Consider the following 18,488-nt stretch of genomic DNA (forward strand, 5'->3'; position numbering starts at 1 on the left):
GCATTGAATGGTAATTAAAAAAAATAATAGGCACAATACAACATATTGCTAGCACATATAAGAAGACAGCAATGATCGCAATGGTAAAGTTGTTTGGATTAAGTACATAAAGATTGGGAGATTGGGTAACACTAGATACAGAGCAAATTTAAAGCACAGAGTAGGAGACTATGAAGATGAAATTAGGTACTTTTTGGTTTTGCTTTTGAATGAGGCAAAAGTTTGACAGCTTTTCAATTCACTAGGGAGTGAGTTCCATAGACTAGGTCCTTTTATTTGCATAGAGTGTTTACACAGATTAAGTTTGACTCTTTGGATATCAAAGGGATATTTATTTCTGGTGTGGTGATAATGGGTCCTATTACATCTGTCCAGGGAGAGTTTCAGAGCATGGTTTGCATTTAAGAACAGGGTTTTGTAAATGTAGTTGACACAAGAGAATGTGTGGAGTGAGTTTATGTTTAGCATGTTTAGGGTGTGACGATAATCTCCTTCAAGAGATTGAGCCTGCTCTTCCCTCCTAAGTTCGTCGCTATACATCCCTATACAACTAATATGGAAGAAATATCCCACAAGTACAACACCCAGGTTTGCCAGAGAGCAAACGTATTCAGCACCAGGAACACCTGCTCCGCCTCCACCACTCGAACCACCAAACTACCTGTCCGTCGCCTGCTCATCGCTGATTGGCTGGTGGTCAGCCGCACCTGCTCCTCCTCCGCCACACTACCTGATGTCTGGGGCCACCACGACCTGCAGACCTCAGAATATCCAGTGCTTTCAACAAGTTAACACGTCTCGTTGGTAGACTAAGCTCTGGCTTACGTATACTAAGAGAGGTGGCAGCTTAAAGCCAATATTCTTGCACCCATATTTTGCATTGTATATTGTTCACTTGTTATTACTCACTTGTCTTAACATAACTTTTCATTTTGCCATTTGATTATTCTTATTATTTTGATTGATTGATTTTGTTCCAATTTTATGTCCATTTTATTCATGTTTTGCTTTTCTAACGTAATTAAAATCTCATTGTTAAATTTCTTGTTTTGTGTGTCTTCCCATTACCTTACCACAGACGAAGTTCCAGATTTTCTCTTTTTTGTTTCTATGTGACGAGGCCATACCCCTAGCTTTTGAAACAGCCGAACACCAACGCGTTACCGTCACATATTAAGTGGGGGGCCTGTCCTAGGAGCTTCACTCAGGTACTGGTGCCAAGTAGTAATTAATGGTAAGCGTATTTAACTTTGGTAACGTAGCTTTTACTATTTTTCATATTCAATTTCATTTTTATATGGTGCGGAGTGTATTGTGCATTAAGAGTAACATATGGTGAAGGTGAGACAACTTTGGATTACGTGGTGACTGTAGGCCGCAGTCATACTCTTAATTGGTCATCTCTCCCTCCGTGTTATTACTCGTGTTTACCATCTTTTGTCCCTTGGATATTTCTCATTTTCGACAGATCATCATATTGGTACCCTGGTACTGTGGTCTGCCCCGGGTCAAGTGCATCTAATCTTCTGCAATCTGACTGTAGGAGGATAAAGAGGGCCATAGTTCCTCTAGCTCGAACTTTAGTTGCTGAATTGGGACCTCTGCAGCAGTTCTCGTCACCAGTTGACACCTCGCACCCCTACACGTCAGTCAGAGATGATGATACATACAACTGGTAGGGAATTAGCTTACTTTTTCAGAGCACAAAAGTTCGCTAATTCTGTAAGTATCATATTAATTTCAGTAGGAAAAACTTATGTCCTATAGAGACTCGGCAAGGTATGCCTACATCCTTGGACTACCAATTTTACTTTTGAGGCAATTAACTGTTTCATTTGTTTAGTAGGATTTTCTTGCCCTTATCCTCTTACACGAGTACCGGGTACAAGATTTCCTGCGCCTTTGATTAATTTAAATCATTTAACATCTTGTACTTAACTTTAATTGTTAAAGATCCCACAGGATAGGTACCAGTTGCCACGTTGTCCTGTTTCTGACCTTCGCTATATAACGGTATATTCGTTGTACATTTATTTGCTAATTTCACCACGTTTCGTCTCTAAGCTTTCCGTGCAGATCCAGCAGGTGCAATAGGGACTTTTAAGTCATGCCAAGAGAGCTGAATTACAAACTCTTGCACATGAGTATCAACTAACAGTCCCCTACCAAGCCAACAAGAGTGAAATATACAACCTGTTACTGGATCATTTCTTAGAGCAAGGTAAGATCAAACTCATGGAACTTGCTATATTGCAGATAAAACTGATTTGGCAACGATGAAACTCAAACTAGAGGCTGGCAAAGATTGAACGCGAGCAGCAAAGGGAAGCAGCTGCCATGCAAAGAGAAGCCCTCGAACAACAAGAACGAGCAGCTGCCATACGAAGGGAAGAAAAAGAACGTGAGGCTGCCTTGAGGAAGGAAGAAAGAGAAATCGCCCTCAAGGAACGTGAAACTACCTTGAAGAAAGAACACGAACGTGAACTCGCCCTCCAGGAACGTGAGGTTGCAATGTTCCAGGAGCGGGAAAGAGTCAGAGTACAGCTTGAAACCAAACAACGCGAGTTGGAGATGCAACGCGAACATGACAAGCAACAAGCGACTCTGGCTCTAGTGTCGTCAACGAGAATTCGCGTTGGAAACTTCACACCTCGCTCAACGTCAGCAAGCTACTGCCAATCTTCCCGTCAGTTTTAATATATCACATGCAAGTAAGTTAATGCCATCCTTTGTAGAAGCAGAAGTTGATGTGTTTTTTACCACCTTTGAAACCCTTGCTAATCAACTCAGTTGGCCTGTCGACCAATGGGCCACTCTTCTCAGAGTCCATCTTACAGGTAGAGCTGCAGTCACACTCAGTACTTTGGCGTCTGAGAATGACTACCAGACTGAAACAAGCAGTGTTGGACGCCTACCTCCTCTCCACAAAGTTATCGAAGGAAATTCCGTGACCACCTGAAGGCAAGTACCACTACCTTCCTCGAGTTTGCTAACACAAAACGGAGATATTTTATGAAATGGCTGGAAGCAGCACATGTCTCTACTTTTACAGAACTCGTCAACCTGATGCTTGTTGAAGAATTCTTGAGGCGTGTGCCGCCTCCTGTCCGTCTATACTTAGCAGATAAAGAAGAAACAGACTACCTGAAGTGTGCTAAGTCGGCTGACACAGCCTCATCCACCGGCTGACACCAGAACCATCCTCCAGTAAGAAGTCGTGGTACAGTTACGAGAAAGTGAGCACCGATCAAGCTGGCTCGCAATTGTACTGCAAGTATTGTAGACTCTATGGACATACCATAGACAAGTGTGGTAAGTCTCAATACAAAGGAACCACTGACACAGAAACCCAAACCAACTCCTCCTAAGTCCGGTAAGCCTGTGATGAATGTTGGTGTTAATGATTTTTCTCTTTTCAGTAACCACCTGTATACTGGAACTGTCTCTGCCAACGGTTCAAATCCGGAGGGACGTTTCAAATTGAAGATCTTGAGGGACACAGCGGCTCTTCAATCGATCATCTTGAAGTCGGCTGTGCCCAACATCGCCTACACCGGAGAAACTGTCTTCATCACTGACCTCACTGCTACCACTCCATACCCTCTCGCCAGAGTCCACCTGGATTGTCCCTACGTGAACGGAGAAGTCCAAGTCGCGTCAGGGAAAAGCCTTTTCCCATGCCTGGAGTGCAACTTCTTCTAGGCAACGACTTGGCAGAAGACCTGCAACCGACCAACCTGATCGTCATGGACAAACCCCAGGTGTGTACCTCTGTGCCAATTAACCCTATACTTGAGTATGTTCCAGCAGAGGTTCAAGAGTGATGAAGTTTCTCCTCCGGTTCTAGTGACCACTCGTGCACAAGCCGCACGACCACAGCCAGCCGACTCTACTGCTACCGCTGTCCCTCAAGACCCTCAGAAACTACCCCCGAATCTGACCAAGTTGGAGTTCCGTAAGTTGCAGAGGGAAGATCTTACCTTAACACCATTGTTTTTCCAGGCTGAGACTCGACCCGACAGTATTCCTGGGTTCTTCCTAGAGAACGACTTGCTCTACCGCAGATATAGACCCAGTAAACTGAAGGAGGACGACGATTGGGCCAACATCGAACAACTTGTGATTCCTACCAGCCTGCGGCCCACTATTCAACACCTGGCCCACGGAGCACTCTCCCACTACGGATTCAACAAAACTTACCATGGGATTCGTCAAGACTACTACTGGCCAGGTATGGTAAACAGCGTCAAACAGTACGTAAAACAGTCATACATGTCAGATGGCAGGCAAACCGAACATCTCCATTCCCAGAGCGCCACTGATTCCCATACAGGTGCCTGCGGAACCTTTCCACAGACTTATAATAGACTGTGTTGGTCCTTTACCTCGGACCAGTTCAGGTAACGCCTATATCTTAACCATCCTGTGTCCTACCACCAGATTTCCCATAGCAGTTCCAGTGAAGAACATCACGGCTGCTACGGTTGTAAAGCATCTATTGAAGATCTTCACTCAATACGGATTTCCCAGGGAGATTCAGAGCGACTGTGGTACCAACTTCACCAGTGATCTCTTCAAACGGACACTGGAAGAGTTCAACATCAAACAGGTATTGTCCAGCCCCTATCGTCCTGCTTCACAGGGTTCTCTTGAGCGTAGTCATCAGACTATCAAAGCACTCTTGAAAAATTTTTGTAGTGAAACTTCTAAGGATTGGGATAAGCAAATTGATTTGATAATGTGTATTTACAGAAGTCTTCCCAATGAGTCCCTAGGAGTATCTCCTTATGAGATGCTCTACGGCCGTAAGTGCCGTACTCCCCTCAAGGCTTTCAGACTCTCTAAGAGATGCCACCTTCAGTGAGCATCAGAATGTGCCCCAGTTTCTTCAAAACCTTCAACACATTCTAGAGTCTCCACAGTTTTGCCCATGATAATGTATTGAAAGCCCAGGAGAGGATGAAGACTCATTACGACCAGACCAGCAAAGTAAGAAAATTTAAGCCGGGAGACTTCGTACTAGCATACTTCCCTATCCCAGGTTCTCCTTTACAAAACAGGTTTTCAGGACCCTACCGCATCAAGGAGTGCAGAAACAACCACAACTACGTTCTCGAGACTCCAGATAGGCGGCGGAAGACCCAGCTGTGCCACGTCAACCTCCTGAAGCAATATAATGGTACTCCTCTCACTGTCATGATAAACTATTCTACCTTCACAGAACCCTACATCCACAGTGAGACCTTCCCAGCTTCTCCTCCCGAAAGCACTGACAAGGAGTCGGCGCTTTCTAATTCCGAAATCCTTAATGATCTTCCCAAATACTTTCAGGATAATCATAGTGCACCTCTTGTCAAGATCTTCAGAGAACATCAGGAGTTGTTCCGAGATGACCCCCAAGAGTGTAATGTTACCCAGCACGACATCCAACTGCTCCCCGACACCCGGCCGATTCGTCAACCCTTCTACCGAATCAGCCCGAGCAAGAAGGAAGTCATGCGTGCTGAGGTGCAGTACCTCTTGGATCATGGACTGGCTACACCTTGTGAGTCCCCCTGGGCCTCACCCTGTATCTTGGTGCCCAAACCCCAAGGTAAGGTGCGGTTATGTACTGACTATCGTAAATTGAATAACGTAACAGTCAAGGATGCTTACCCCTTGCCAAGGATAGATGACATCCTTGACGCCATTGGCAGTGCCCAGTACTTGTCCCAAGTGGACTTGCTGAAGGGGTACTATAAAGTGTGTCTAACGGAGCGAGCTAAAGAGATATCTGCCTTTATCACTCCTTTTGGACTTTTCAGATATGAACGCCTTCCTTTCGGACTATGTAATGCCCCGGCCACCTTTCAGAGAGCTGTCAACCGTGTCATCCAGGGCTTGGATAACACATACGCCTACCTGGACGATATCGTCGTAGCATCCAACACCTGGAGTGAACATCTGCTCCAGCTGCGACGTCTGTTCTCAAAGCTCCTGACAGCCGGCCTCGCCATCAACCTGGGCAAGTCCACCTTCGCGAAAGGTAAAGTGCGTTATCTGGGTCATGTTATTGGGAGTGGCAGCCTAGCTCCGTTAGACTCGCACACTCAAGCCATCCAACAGTATCCACAGCCTACCACCAGGAAGCAGCTCCTGCGCTTCCTTGGTCTTGCCTCCTACTATCGTAGGTTTGTGAGAAATTTCAGAACAATCGCCACACCTCTAATCCTATTAACCAGTCCCAAGCAACGGTATAAGTGGACCATGCAGCAAACCGTTGCTTTCGAACAACTCAAATTCCTCCTCTGTTCTAATCCCATTCTCGCCTCGCCAGATATCACCAAGCCTTTCGTCCTGCATGTCGACGCCAGTGGTACCGGCGTTGGTGGTGTCCTGATGCAACAACGAGGCGAAGAGGTTCTACCTGTCGGCTACTACAGCTACAAATTGAAACCACACCAGAGGAACTACAGCACTATTGAAAAAGAGCTACTATCCATCGTCCTGAACCTCCAACACTTCGCTCCGTACCTACAAGGCGCCAGGTCTACAACCATCTTCTCAGACCACAACCCTCTCCGCTTCCTACATCAAGCCCAATTCACTAACCAGCGTGTTCTACGATGGGCTCTGTATTTACAAGATTTCAACCTGGAGATCCGCTATATCAAGGGTTCTGACAACATCATAGCAGATGCCCTCTCCAGAGTTTATGAAGTAGAAGCGACTCCATCTATTACTCCCCCACATAACGACGTACTTCTTCCAGAACCGCAGGCTTCGGGGGAGAGTTGTGACGATAATCTCAAAGAGATTGAGCCTGCTCTTCCCTCCTAAGTTCGTCGCTATACATCCCTATACAACTAATATGGAAGAAATATCTAAAAAGTACAACACCCAGGTTTGCCAGAGAGCGAACGTATTCAGCACCAGGAACACCTGATCCGCCTCTACCACTCGAACCACCAAACTACCTGTCCGTCGCCTGCTCATCGCTGATTGGCTGGTGGTCAGCCGCACCTGCTCCTCCTCCGCCACACTACCTGATGTCTGGGGCCACCACGACCTGCAGACCTCAGAATATCCAGTGCTTTCAACAAGTTAACACGTCTCGTTGGTAGACTAAGCTCTGGCTTACGTATACTAAGAGAGGTGGCAACTTAAAGCCAATATTCCTGCACCCATATTTTGCATTGTATATTGTTCACTTGTCTTAACGTAACTTTTCATTTTGCCATTTGATTATTCTTATTATTTTGATTGATTTTATGTTCCAATTTTATGTCCATTTTATTCATGTTTTGCTTTTCTAACGTAATTAAAATCTCATTGTTAAATTTACTTGTGTTTTGTGTCTTCCCATTACCTTACCACAGACGAAGTTCCAGATTTTCTCTTGTTTCTATATGTGACGAGGCCATACCCCTAGCTTTTGAAACAGCCGAACACCAACGCGTTACCGTCACAAGGGATTTAAACAAGGGGGCCTGAGTGTTGTTTAAAAGCAGAATTTGTTATTATTCTGATAGCAGATTTTTACTGGGTAATGATGGACTTGAGGTGGTTTGCAGTGGTTGAACCCCCTGCACAGATACCATAATTAAGATGGGGATATATTGGTGCACAATATAGTGAGAGGTGAGCAGAGTTAGGAATATAATATCTGATTTTGGAGAGTATACCAACTGTTTTAGACTTTCTTAGTTGTGTTGAATGTGGGTACTGAAGTAGTCTCTTGTCTAGGAATAGGCAAAGAAATTTTCCATAATTTTTAATACTGATGTTAATATTGTCTATCTGTAGCTGAATTGCATTCGATGATTTGCTTCCAAATAAGATGTAGTAGGTCTTTTCTATGTTTGGTGTTAGTTTGTTAGTTGACATCTATCTTGAGGTCATCTTGAGATGATTTCGGGGCTTTTTTTTTAGTGTCCCCGCGGCCCAGTCCTCGACCAGGCCTCCACCCCCAGGAAGCAGCCCATGACAGCCGACTAACACCCAGGTACCTATTTTACTGCTAGGTAACAGGGGCATAGGGTGAAAGAAACTCTGCCCATTGTTTCTCGCCGGCACCTGGGATCGAACCCAGGACCACAGGATCACAAGTCCAGCGTGTTGTCCGCTCCCATAAGTGGACTTTTTTTTTTTTTTAATTCATTATTCACAACATTATTTAGTGTATGTGGGTTGTGGTCTGAATAAATGAGGGGTAGTATCAGCAAACAATATAGGTTTAAGAATATTAGAGACATTAGGCAGATATATTTTATTTATTTATTTATATACAAGAAGGTACATTGGGTTTGTGAGGATACAGAGCATGGTATTTACAATCTTGTAAAGCCACTAGTTCATAGATATATAAATATTGATGTTCCACTATGACGCCTCTCCGAGCATTACCACTTGTGCAGTCATCGGGAAGAGGAAATCCTTCGTGTTTCATAAAGAATTAAATATATAAGAATTGTGAGAAAATCTGTAGGAGCCGTGATTAGGATTCGAACCTATGTACTGAATATATGCAAACAGGCACACATTCTGCTTATAAATCCATATACTTAGCAAAATTTAAAATTTCTTTGTCTTATTTCCCAATAAAAGAATAAACCTTATCACATTACAACAATTGGTGCATGTGACAATTCAGATCAACAATCAAATTTATGCAAAATATTTTAGAGATAATTTCGGGATTTTTGTTTAGTGTGCCATGACACATTTAATATTTTCATTGATTCCAATGAAAGCAAATAAATTAAGGGAAAACTGTTTTATTCATATTTGATGACTACGGCAATAACCATTACAGTATTTAATTTCCAAAAATAAAGGCAGAGTAATTTTATTTATTTTAAACTACTTAAATATAATTTGTTTATAATGACATTTACAATTTTTTTTTATTTACAACAGTGCATGTACAAGTTTAACAGTTGTCGATGGAGTTTTTCATTATGAAATAATAACTTTTTATTTAATAATGTTAAGATAATAAAATTCTAACTGAATAAGCGTCTTAAAATTCATCAGCTTGTTCTCTCAAGGCCATTAATGTTTAATTTTATTTTATTTCTAGTTTTTGAACTTTTAGTTCACAATGCCAAAAAAAAGTCTTACCATAGTACTTCTGCTAAATGGTATCTCATTTCTGGATGTTATTTTAGCAGTATTTAGTATAACAGAAAACATCAGAGATCAAGATGTGAACTAAGGGAAATTAAATGTAGAGGGGAATACGCCAGGCAAATGGAGCTCCCCAGACCCAATGTTTAGGTAATGAAGAAACCATAGCAGGCAAAGATTCTGAATAATGTTGGTCCTCTTAGCTCTTTAAATGGCCCATCCTCTTACAAATTACGTTTCTTTTCCCTCATATACATTACCAAAAATGGCTGTATTGGAATTAAAAATAAAAAAAAGTTTTGGGTTCTCAGGTAGGTTAGGAGAGCAGGGAATTTCCCATAGGTTTTAAAACGTAATGAAACATTAATTGAAAGCGTCCTCTCACAACCTAACAGCCTAAGCCAGAGGATCCAAAACGGCAAACAGAATGGTACGTCACTTTCACGAGCAGCTTCCATTTTACACTACGACCATTTTTGGCCGTAGTGCCTATACGAGCAAAAAGCGACGTAATTAGTAAGAGGACGGGTTGCTTGCATGCCTACATTTATACTGCATGAAAAAAATATGAAGGAATGTTTTGTTTTGTATTGATGCAAATGACAGGGTGGTGGTACTTTATTTAATTTAAAGATTTATAATATTTATAAAATTTGTAACATCTTACAAACCATCTCAAAAGTTCACAGTTAAATCCCCTCTTTCTGTTATGCAAACCTATTTTAAGTCCTCTCATTATGAACAGTGCTTCTACTGCACTATTCTAGTTTATTTATTTCTTGATGAAAAGTGCCTCAATAATGACCAATAATATACAAATGTCTTGTAGTGCATCACTGGATATGCACCTTCATCTTCTGCTGCCTCCGTTACTAATTATATTTCTCTGCTCTTCAAAACCATCAAATCGGACAAACAAGACATTTCCATCATTCAAGGTAAATAAAAAACCTTTTTTTTTTTTTGTTAAATTGTCCAATAAATTTGGATTTTGTACATTACTTTAATTATTTATGGTCTGAAAAAATTCCATTTATAGCTTTGCACCTACTGGATATGATTTTGAGTTACAAACAAGTCTTTTTGGAACCATCCTGTTGGTAAGTTAGGGACAGCCTGTATGCAGGGCAAGCTAATAAAATTAATTTTAATTTACACAGCATTTATATTTACCGGTAAATATAATAAATAGGCCTGCAAATAGTATCTTGAAATGCAATGTGGTTGTGTACTGAATTATATCCAGTAGCTGCTCCTATTATCCCCTTTAACAATGATACCAGAGGACAAATAGTAGCAGGATGTTGTAAATGCAGGGAACTCCTGGGGTAACTCAAAGGCTTTAAATATACATAATTAAACATTGTACACTTAAATACAATGACCAGAAACAAGTTCTCCCACAAGTCATTTTCTTTGAATTAGATGCTTGTAGAAAATAAAGTTCATGTAACAATAACATGCTCATCTCTTATATATTATGTTATATGAACATAAATAATGCTATCACTGAAATTTTTGTAATGGGGAATGATATTTATTTCAGAGGAGATGGGGTGCTGCATATTTTATACCCAAGGTGTCCAGCCTTCATACAGTGTTGCTAAGTTGTCCAGATTTGTTGCTTCTCTTATGGTGTAATCAACCTTAAAAAGGAACAGTCATACATTATGCATTATTTCAATTCATGACAATTCAGGAGCAGTACTCTACGCCTGGTTTTATGAAAAAGTGGGATTTTGCTGTGGATTAATTTGTAATGCAATATACTGTAGTGTTAATGATATCATGAATGAAACATTTTTATCTTGTACAGGTAATATCAAAATTCTTTATCTGTGTTATGCATTATTTATATTCTAGGCTGATGCTTCTCCATCCTTATGAAATTAGGAAGATAGGTAATATTAACAACTTACTTGCTCTGAAACAGATGCTCTTCTTGTTGGATCTAAATCTCTGCCCTCCAATTTTACTTTAACACGACGCCATACATTTAAAGCATATGCATTGTGCTCTTGTACAGCTGAAAAGAAATTGGGTTTTGAATGACCACAAAAAGCTCCTTTCTAAGCATGAGTATTAGATGTTCCCTATGGCAAGATCACAATGTCCAGCTGGACAAGTGTTGGTTGTCAGGGCAGTGACAGTCCACACTTGTGCAACAGGGATATTTGATTAATGTCCCCATCAGAAAGTAAATTGATAAACACACAAAGCCTTCCAAGCCAATCAAGGACTTGGCATCACAGGGACCCCAAGTAGCATTCTGTTCCAATAGCCATACAGAGGAACCTTGGTACTCGAACGGTTTCCAACTCGAACACACTCAAACGTTGTGTTTGTGCTTGGTAGTTGACCATTCGTTCAGCACTCAAACAAACATGCGTAATGGATGAGTCAGTTCCCCAGTAGCTGTCATTTAGTGCACAACCCTCATTAAACTTCTCAGTAAACTTTCTCTAGTTTTCTTGGATATTTTTTATATTTTTATCATAAATAAATCACCATGTTGCCATAAGAGCAAAATTAGAAGAAAATTATTTAATTTAATTATTGTATTTATTTGTGAATTTTTTGTGGTTTGAAAATGAATTAATCCAATTTATTTATTGTAAATTCTTATTGTAAATTCCCAGTATTCCTTATGGGAAAAAATATTTGGTACTCAAATGGCTTAGCACTCGAATGACCTTCTGGAAACAATTAAGTTTGAGTACCGAGTTTCCATTGTATTCACAAATAACCACCACCTCCAACACCTCTCGGATGGCAGCAATCAAACTAACACCAAGACCCCCATTCTCAAGCCCCAAGCCTTATCCCATTTCTCCAGACTTGTCCCAAGAATAGATTTGGACAGATTTGATTCAGTTAAGTACTTGTAACAAGACTTAGAAGCTGCTGTTTATTTGCTAGGGCGATACGTATGTATTGGAATACTATACTTCTTTTATGTTTTAATTTTTTGTTTCATGAAGTGGCTGGTGATTAATCATTCCCATCTCTGTTTTAGATTTATACTTCAATAGTGAGTTCCTCCTTTAAAGGTTTCCTAATACAGGTTTTACCTTTTTAAGAGGTTGGGGTTCTGGTGTTGGTTTGGGTGCTTACTTCTGCTGGCAGCTACAGGATGTGACCAGTTGGCAAACTACCACTTGGTTTAGTGTGCTACTTTAAGAGGATTCAAATGATGCCAAATAGGGCTAGACAAGCCTTTGAGTGCTTAACAATTTACTTTCTGTGGTAATAAGCCCAGGCTAGATAATACCTCTTTTTCAATGCCCCCCCCCCCCTAGCATCAGTATTGCACATCAGACAGGTTCTGAAAAGATCCCTGTTGTGCTAGGTACAGCACGTCACCATTATAGGGGCCTAACAGCCGAGTGGACAACGCTTGGGAATCGTAGTTCTAAGGTTCCGGGTTCGATTGCCGGTGGAGGCAGAAACAAATGGGCAGAGTTTCTTTCACCCTCATGCTCCTGTTCACCTAGCAGTAAATAAGTACCTGGCAGTTAGACAGCTGCCATGGGCTGCTTCCTGGGGGTGTGTAACAAAAAGGAAGCCTGGTCGAGGAGGCTAAGCCCCGAAATCATCTCAAGCTAACCATAGCTAGTCATTTACTTGTCCAATAGGATATTCAGTGAGCTTGCCTTAGGAAGTATTGAAAAGGAATACTGTAGCACAGAAAAACACAAAGAAAATATCCCTACATTTGTAGCTTAGTTGGGAATTTGTATTCCTCTCTCTATCCATACTCAAGAAATTGTTCTTAATGCAATCGTTTATTTTTTGTTCAACTGGCTAAAATCTGCAAGACTAATCTAAAGAAGAAATCTATATATGTACATTACATGTATATGTAAATAGGAATGGAAGCACATGTTCTTCCGACACACATTAAATGACAAAAATAAAAATAAAGCATAAAAGTGTAATGAAACACCCCTTTTTGAACTCAACAGGAATATGAACATAGGCAACAGAAATGGCTGTCAGGGCAAAACAAAAAATATAAAAACTATCCAGGACAACTATCCTGGATGCTGTAAGAAGCAAGGTCCGGCTCTGGACTGGGTGGGAGATGCATCTCGTCCCAATCAACAGAGATATATGGTAAACATCCTACCATATGCATAAGAAAAGAATTGTAAGGACTGAATCAGACAATGGGTGAAAAAGTAAGGCACTAGTGGAACCGTTTATGGCACCTGTAAACTGAAGCCTGTCTAAGCTAGGTACGGTAAGGAAGGACACACAGAAATAGAAAATGGAATGATCACTAAAGACAACCCTCAAACAAAGACCTAGCTATAAATGCAAGACTCCCACTAGAGCAAGGATTGAGCACAACACAACCTCTCACACCATTAACTACATATTCCTTCTCACAAACTTCACATTGGCAACCAATTTGCAAGGTTTATTTAGTTAAGAGTTCAGCATTAATCTCAATATGCTTCCCTGCCCATATGAAGGCGTCTTTGCTCTTTATGGCACGAGAGAGTTTTCCGAGCCTGATTGGTAGAATTTGCCATGAGGATCCATTGCAGTAATCCACAGAGCTACTGAGGAGGCCAAACCAGATAAAGGACCACAAATTAATCTATGAAAATTCCAAAATAATACAGATATCCTATCTTCATAATAAAGGAAGATAATCATGTTACATTTCGAAAAGTGCATGACAGACTGGTGGGAGAGGGACTGAAATGGAATGATTTTAGATTTCTTTTATAATAGGTACAAATGTAATGTGTCATAACAAATAAATTAAACTAAAATTTGGGGATTTACCTTTTCCTGTTAGAGGATGTCTCTTGACTTTAGTTCTAGAGTCAGGAGTGGATGTTTTCGTAGGGGACATTATGGTACTTGACTGACGTAGTAACGGTGGTCTGCGAGGTTCTCCGCTATTTTCTCTCTGACCATCCGTTTCCTCTTGAGCTTCCTCAACACACTGATTACCAAATTCGACTAGTAGATCATAAATGGTCCCTGTAAAAATTTGGCAATTGTTGAGCTAGTATATTCATGTCACAAAGTATTATTCAACTAACTGTATTTGTTAACAGATATTAATATTAATGAAAATATTATTTGATTGATCTGTTCTGGCTTACAGTTTTAGATTCTGGTCCTAGGTCTTGGTGGCTCGAGAAGGTCTCGGAGATCTGGTGCGATTTCCTATGGCTTAGCAGCCCTATATGGAGTAGGGCAGTAATTACGGGGAGCTACTGAGCGCACCCTTCCAGAAATGTATGAAGATGGAATTACTTTATATTTATGTAACAATAATAGTAATCAAACTATGGCTACACTACACTGTTTATTTTTTTTAGAGCATAACAGGAGCACTACTTGTGATGCCAGGCTGGCCTTGGAAAGTCTGAATGTTTATGAGTGAACTCTCTGGAGTCACTCTGGCTGGATTGAGCTTTCCTATAGTGCCTCTATAGTACAACTATAACCCGACAAATTAAAATTTCACACTTCACTTAAAGACTGATTTTGTTACCTACCTATTCTCACTTCTTACCATAATTGAACTATTACTAATATCTACAATCTTTGCCAACCTGTTTGATTAGTAACATCTCTTAGCTTCTGAAGGTATATTGATGCTTTATCTGGAGATAATGGATCATGAAGCATCTGTCGAATTAGTCCGGAAATAGCCTCAGAATAGCTGCGGTACAAAGCCAGATAATCCTCCACGCCAGCTAAGCCACCTTCACCCTCAAACTGAAATTAAATACTAGAGTAGTTTAATCACATCAAAATGATTATTAATGTTTTGTTATCACTTATCATTTTCACCAGATAGAATCTCTGACATAATGTGATATTAAGTAGATATGTCCTACTTATTCTGAGATATGACAGGGTGACAGCTCTATCAACACCACTGACAACATTACTGTATTAACTCAAGGTAAACACAAAGTTAAATCTTTGAGGTAAACCATGAATCAATGTGAATCATTTGAAGAGTTGGGTTACAAAGTCCCTTGATCATACTATTTAGCTATTCCAAGGTTTAATCAGTAGTTCAGTGATCATTTTTCTTTATGTCAGCAGTTTATCTCGTGGGAAATCAAACAAGGGATCAAACAGTTCACCTCGTGGGGATTCACAAGGTGGGGGCCTCAAGAGATAATTTAGAATTATTCTTTCTCCTGGTGGGCTGAGTAGAGCCACTGAGGAATTAGCTGGGAAAAATGTGTAAATTTGTTACACACATCTTACTCTACAAAGTACATTTCTGTTTTCAGTGAATGTTTATATATTGCCTCATTGCTTCTGCATTCACAATATGCAATGCATAACTGTAAAATGCTTACCTTTGCCATACTCTTCAGTAAAGCTCTAATATCAGACATAAATTTATGATGTGTTGTGAGATGGATGCGCAGTGAGACGACAGAGGAGCGCACACACTCCACAGACTTCCTCAATTCTCCGCTTCGGTCACCCACCAACTTGGTTAGGAGCTCTATATGATCTGCGAAAAGGACAATTTACGGTCATTAAAACATAGGCTGGCCCAGAGAGGCCTAACCCACTATAAGGTTGATGGGTTTTACTGTACAATAAACAAATAAAATAAGGTAAATATTGTACAGATTAGATATCAGCTAGATATTTGTTTAATTATTCTTTATTATGATTATTAATCACAAAATACGAAATACATACAAAATTCTTAAAAAATATTTTTTGTGATGCTATGCAGTAACATGAAATAAATATAAAATTATAAAAATACAGTTATCACCCTCATCCCATGCTCCCTCCACTCTTGACAAATTAAGTGCTAAAGTTCCTGAAAGTCATCTTTATGTTTACCATAGCAACCATATGCAAAATTGGCTTATTGTTAATTTGCACCTAGGTGTCCTTCTGTCTAGCTATTCTAAAGAGATTGTAAACTACACAAAATTACTTTGGTCATAACATCTTAAATGAGATAGGCGACACCATTTACAAGAGTTGAAGACAAGCTAAAAGCGCAATTAAAGTTTTCTTTCTGGGTGGCACCTCAGTAGGTTCCGGTTCCCACCCTGTATTCCCTCCTTTCTTTGTGGATTGGGGTGAAGCTGGCAGCTCAATAATGAAGGGGGAAACTGGGCTGGAACCCTGGGAACCTGGGCTGGAACCCTGGGAACCTGTGCTGCCACCTGATGGCAGCCAGGTAATTTGGAGTAGATGCAGTTTACCTATTCCAACTTCCATTTGGGCTGTTCAACTTTTCCAATCTTTTTGTAAGGATGTCAATTGTTTTGAGACACTTCAGCTTTTTATGCAGTTGCCCCCTTGACGGTGTTTTTTTAGTTATAATCAATTCATGCTTTCCAGCCCCATTAGTGGAGTCCTTACTCTCAGTGGGCCAAGAAAATCTCAGGAGCCTGACATTTGGAGGCAGCCCTGAAGAACCAAAGTAGTAAGGTCCAGAGAGGTAGCAAGGTGCTGCCTAGAAAGGGGGTAATTTTATTGCACTGAATGCTTTATTTTGATATCTTACCTATCATTTTGTTAAATAAAACAATGTCATGAATCTTGAAGACTACTCCCCAGGCCCAGCCCAAGGCCAGACTTGACTTTGACCTCCATTCACGCATGCTTCTAGCCATAGTTTATTACAATTTAGTTCTTGAATAACTTGAATACACACAATTTTCTAACAATCTTTTTAAAGTTAATTAAATTTCAGGAAAAAACAGTATTCTGCACTAACCTGAGACAGCAACTGAAGCATGTTGGATCCACTGAGTATTGACATCAGCTGGTATAGGACAGAGAGACACCAGCACTTCTTCTTGAGAATTTACAGTAGTATGGTAACGTTCTAATAACATACAACTTTCCTGACATGCATTCAAAACCTGTAGGAGTGTCACCTATTACTAGTTTTTATATTGTAGTACTGTATCTATAATAAACTTTTCCTTAAAAATTCTCTGAGATTTCATAAGTTTAGAAAATGTGCATTACAAAAGTTTGCGAACCACAAACCTGAGTGTGCGCCGAGATGTTGAGTGAATGGATGATGGCAAGTCAGTAAAGTGTGCATATTTTAGTAAAAATTGGGTAGGAGGAGAGGAAGGGTGAGAAGAAGGACATTACAAGAGTGTGTGTGAGGAAATAGTGTGTGAATAACTAATGGAATGTGGTAAGGAACCAAGCTGGGTGAAGTGGTTTGTGAGGAGCACTGTATGACTGGTCTTAAAGCAGTGGGGAGCTGCTGTGGATGCTTGGTATGGAATAGTCTTTGTTTATCCACCGTGTTATGTAGTGTGAATAATAGAATGGCCACATTATATTTTCCATTTTAATATATATATAACCTCCTTTCACTGTACTGAATTATTCACCTTTTTTCTCTCTTGTGAGTTTATACAGCCACACCCCAATGAAATTGGGAAACAGGTTAATGATAATGTACATAAATGTATATTTTAGTGAATTATTAATATATGAATCATGCCCTTAATAATATTAACCATGTACAAATTAATGAAAAAATTTCCTTTGAAAAAAGTCATTCTTGCATATTATAAAATATAAAAACTGACCGAAGTGAAGCTGGCATCCCATGTGATGGCATCAACAGTATGCGTCCGTAGAGCCTCATAGTGAAGCACAGCGTTACACAGGGAAGCAACTTCCTCACTTCTCTGCAACAACTCAATTACACCACTCAGCGCTGCTTCAACACCACTGCTAAACTCCTCAAGTGCCTATGGAAGTTAAACAGAAAAAAATAAAAGCACCCATTTGAATTGAATACTGTACAAACATTATGAGGTAAACAAAAATCCACCCATGTTTTCATGTTGCTGAAAGAAGACCCTATAAAGTTGTTCAACTTTCACAGCCCTTCTGATGGGCCCTGCTCTTGCAGGTTCCTTAAGTACGATTCCTTAATTTCCTTAAGAAATTGAGTCCTAAATTTCCAGCACTTGGTCCCTTTTACACTTCACGAGATTATGCCACACTGTTCTTCCCACCACTTCTCATGCACTGTTCACAATCACTTTTTTCCCACACCGTGTATGACCATCTTTTTCTAAAGCTTCCATTCCTTCTCCTCCTCCTACCCTTGAATACACACACACACTTTATCCCTACATCATCATTCATTAACTTACCATAACAAAACTATTCCAATGCACTCTCCTCCCTCTTATGAATTTTCACGCTCATGCCATATAATTTCTTATACCTGTACAAAAGGATAATCACTGCCAATCATTAATAGCTGCTTGATGGGGGTTCTGGGAGTTCTTCTACTCCTAAAGCCTGGCCCGAGGCCAGACTTAACTTTGATTTCCATTCATGCATGCTTCTAGCCACATTTATTACCGTTTAGTTCTTCT

The 18,488-nt window shown here is 40.4% G+C and overlaps 1 protein-coding gene across 1 annotated transcript in view; it reads right to left on the minus strand.

The window, feature by feature from the left end:
- Positions 1-10,060: 10,060 nt before the first annotated feature.
- The window catches only part of nonC (serine/threonine-protein kinase Smg1), a 90,018-nt gene continuing 81,590 nt past the window's right edge, over positions 10,061-18,488 (minus strand). The window contains 7 exon segments of the mRNA XM_069321723.1: positions 10,061-10,754; positions 11,028-11,134; positions 13,906-14,106; positions 14,688-14,853; positions 15,453-15,613; positions 16,847-16,994; positions 17,685-17,849. Of these exon segments, the coding sequence (XP_069177824.1) occupies positions 10,677-10,754; positions 11,028-11,134; positions 13,906-14,106; positions 14,688-14,853; positions 15,453-15,613; positions 16,847-16,994; positions 17,685-17,849 (1,026 nt within the window). The 3' untranslated portion in view covers positions 10,061-10,676.

The sequence above is a fragment of the Procambarus clarkii genome, chromosome 10 (assembly GCF_040958095.1).
Source record: "Procambarus clarkii isolate CNS0578487 chromosome 10, FALCON_Pclarkii_2.0, whole genome shotgun sequence".
Classification (NCBI taxonomy): domain Eukaryota; kingdom Metazoa; phylum Arthropoda; class Malacostraca; order Decapoda; family Cambaridae; genus Procambarus; species Procambarus clarkii.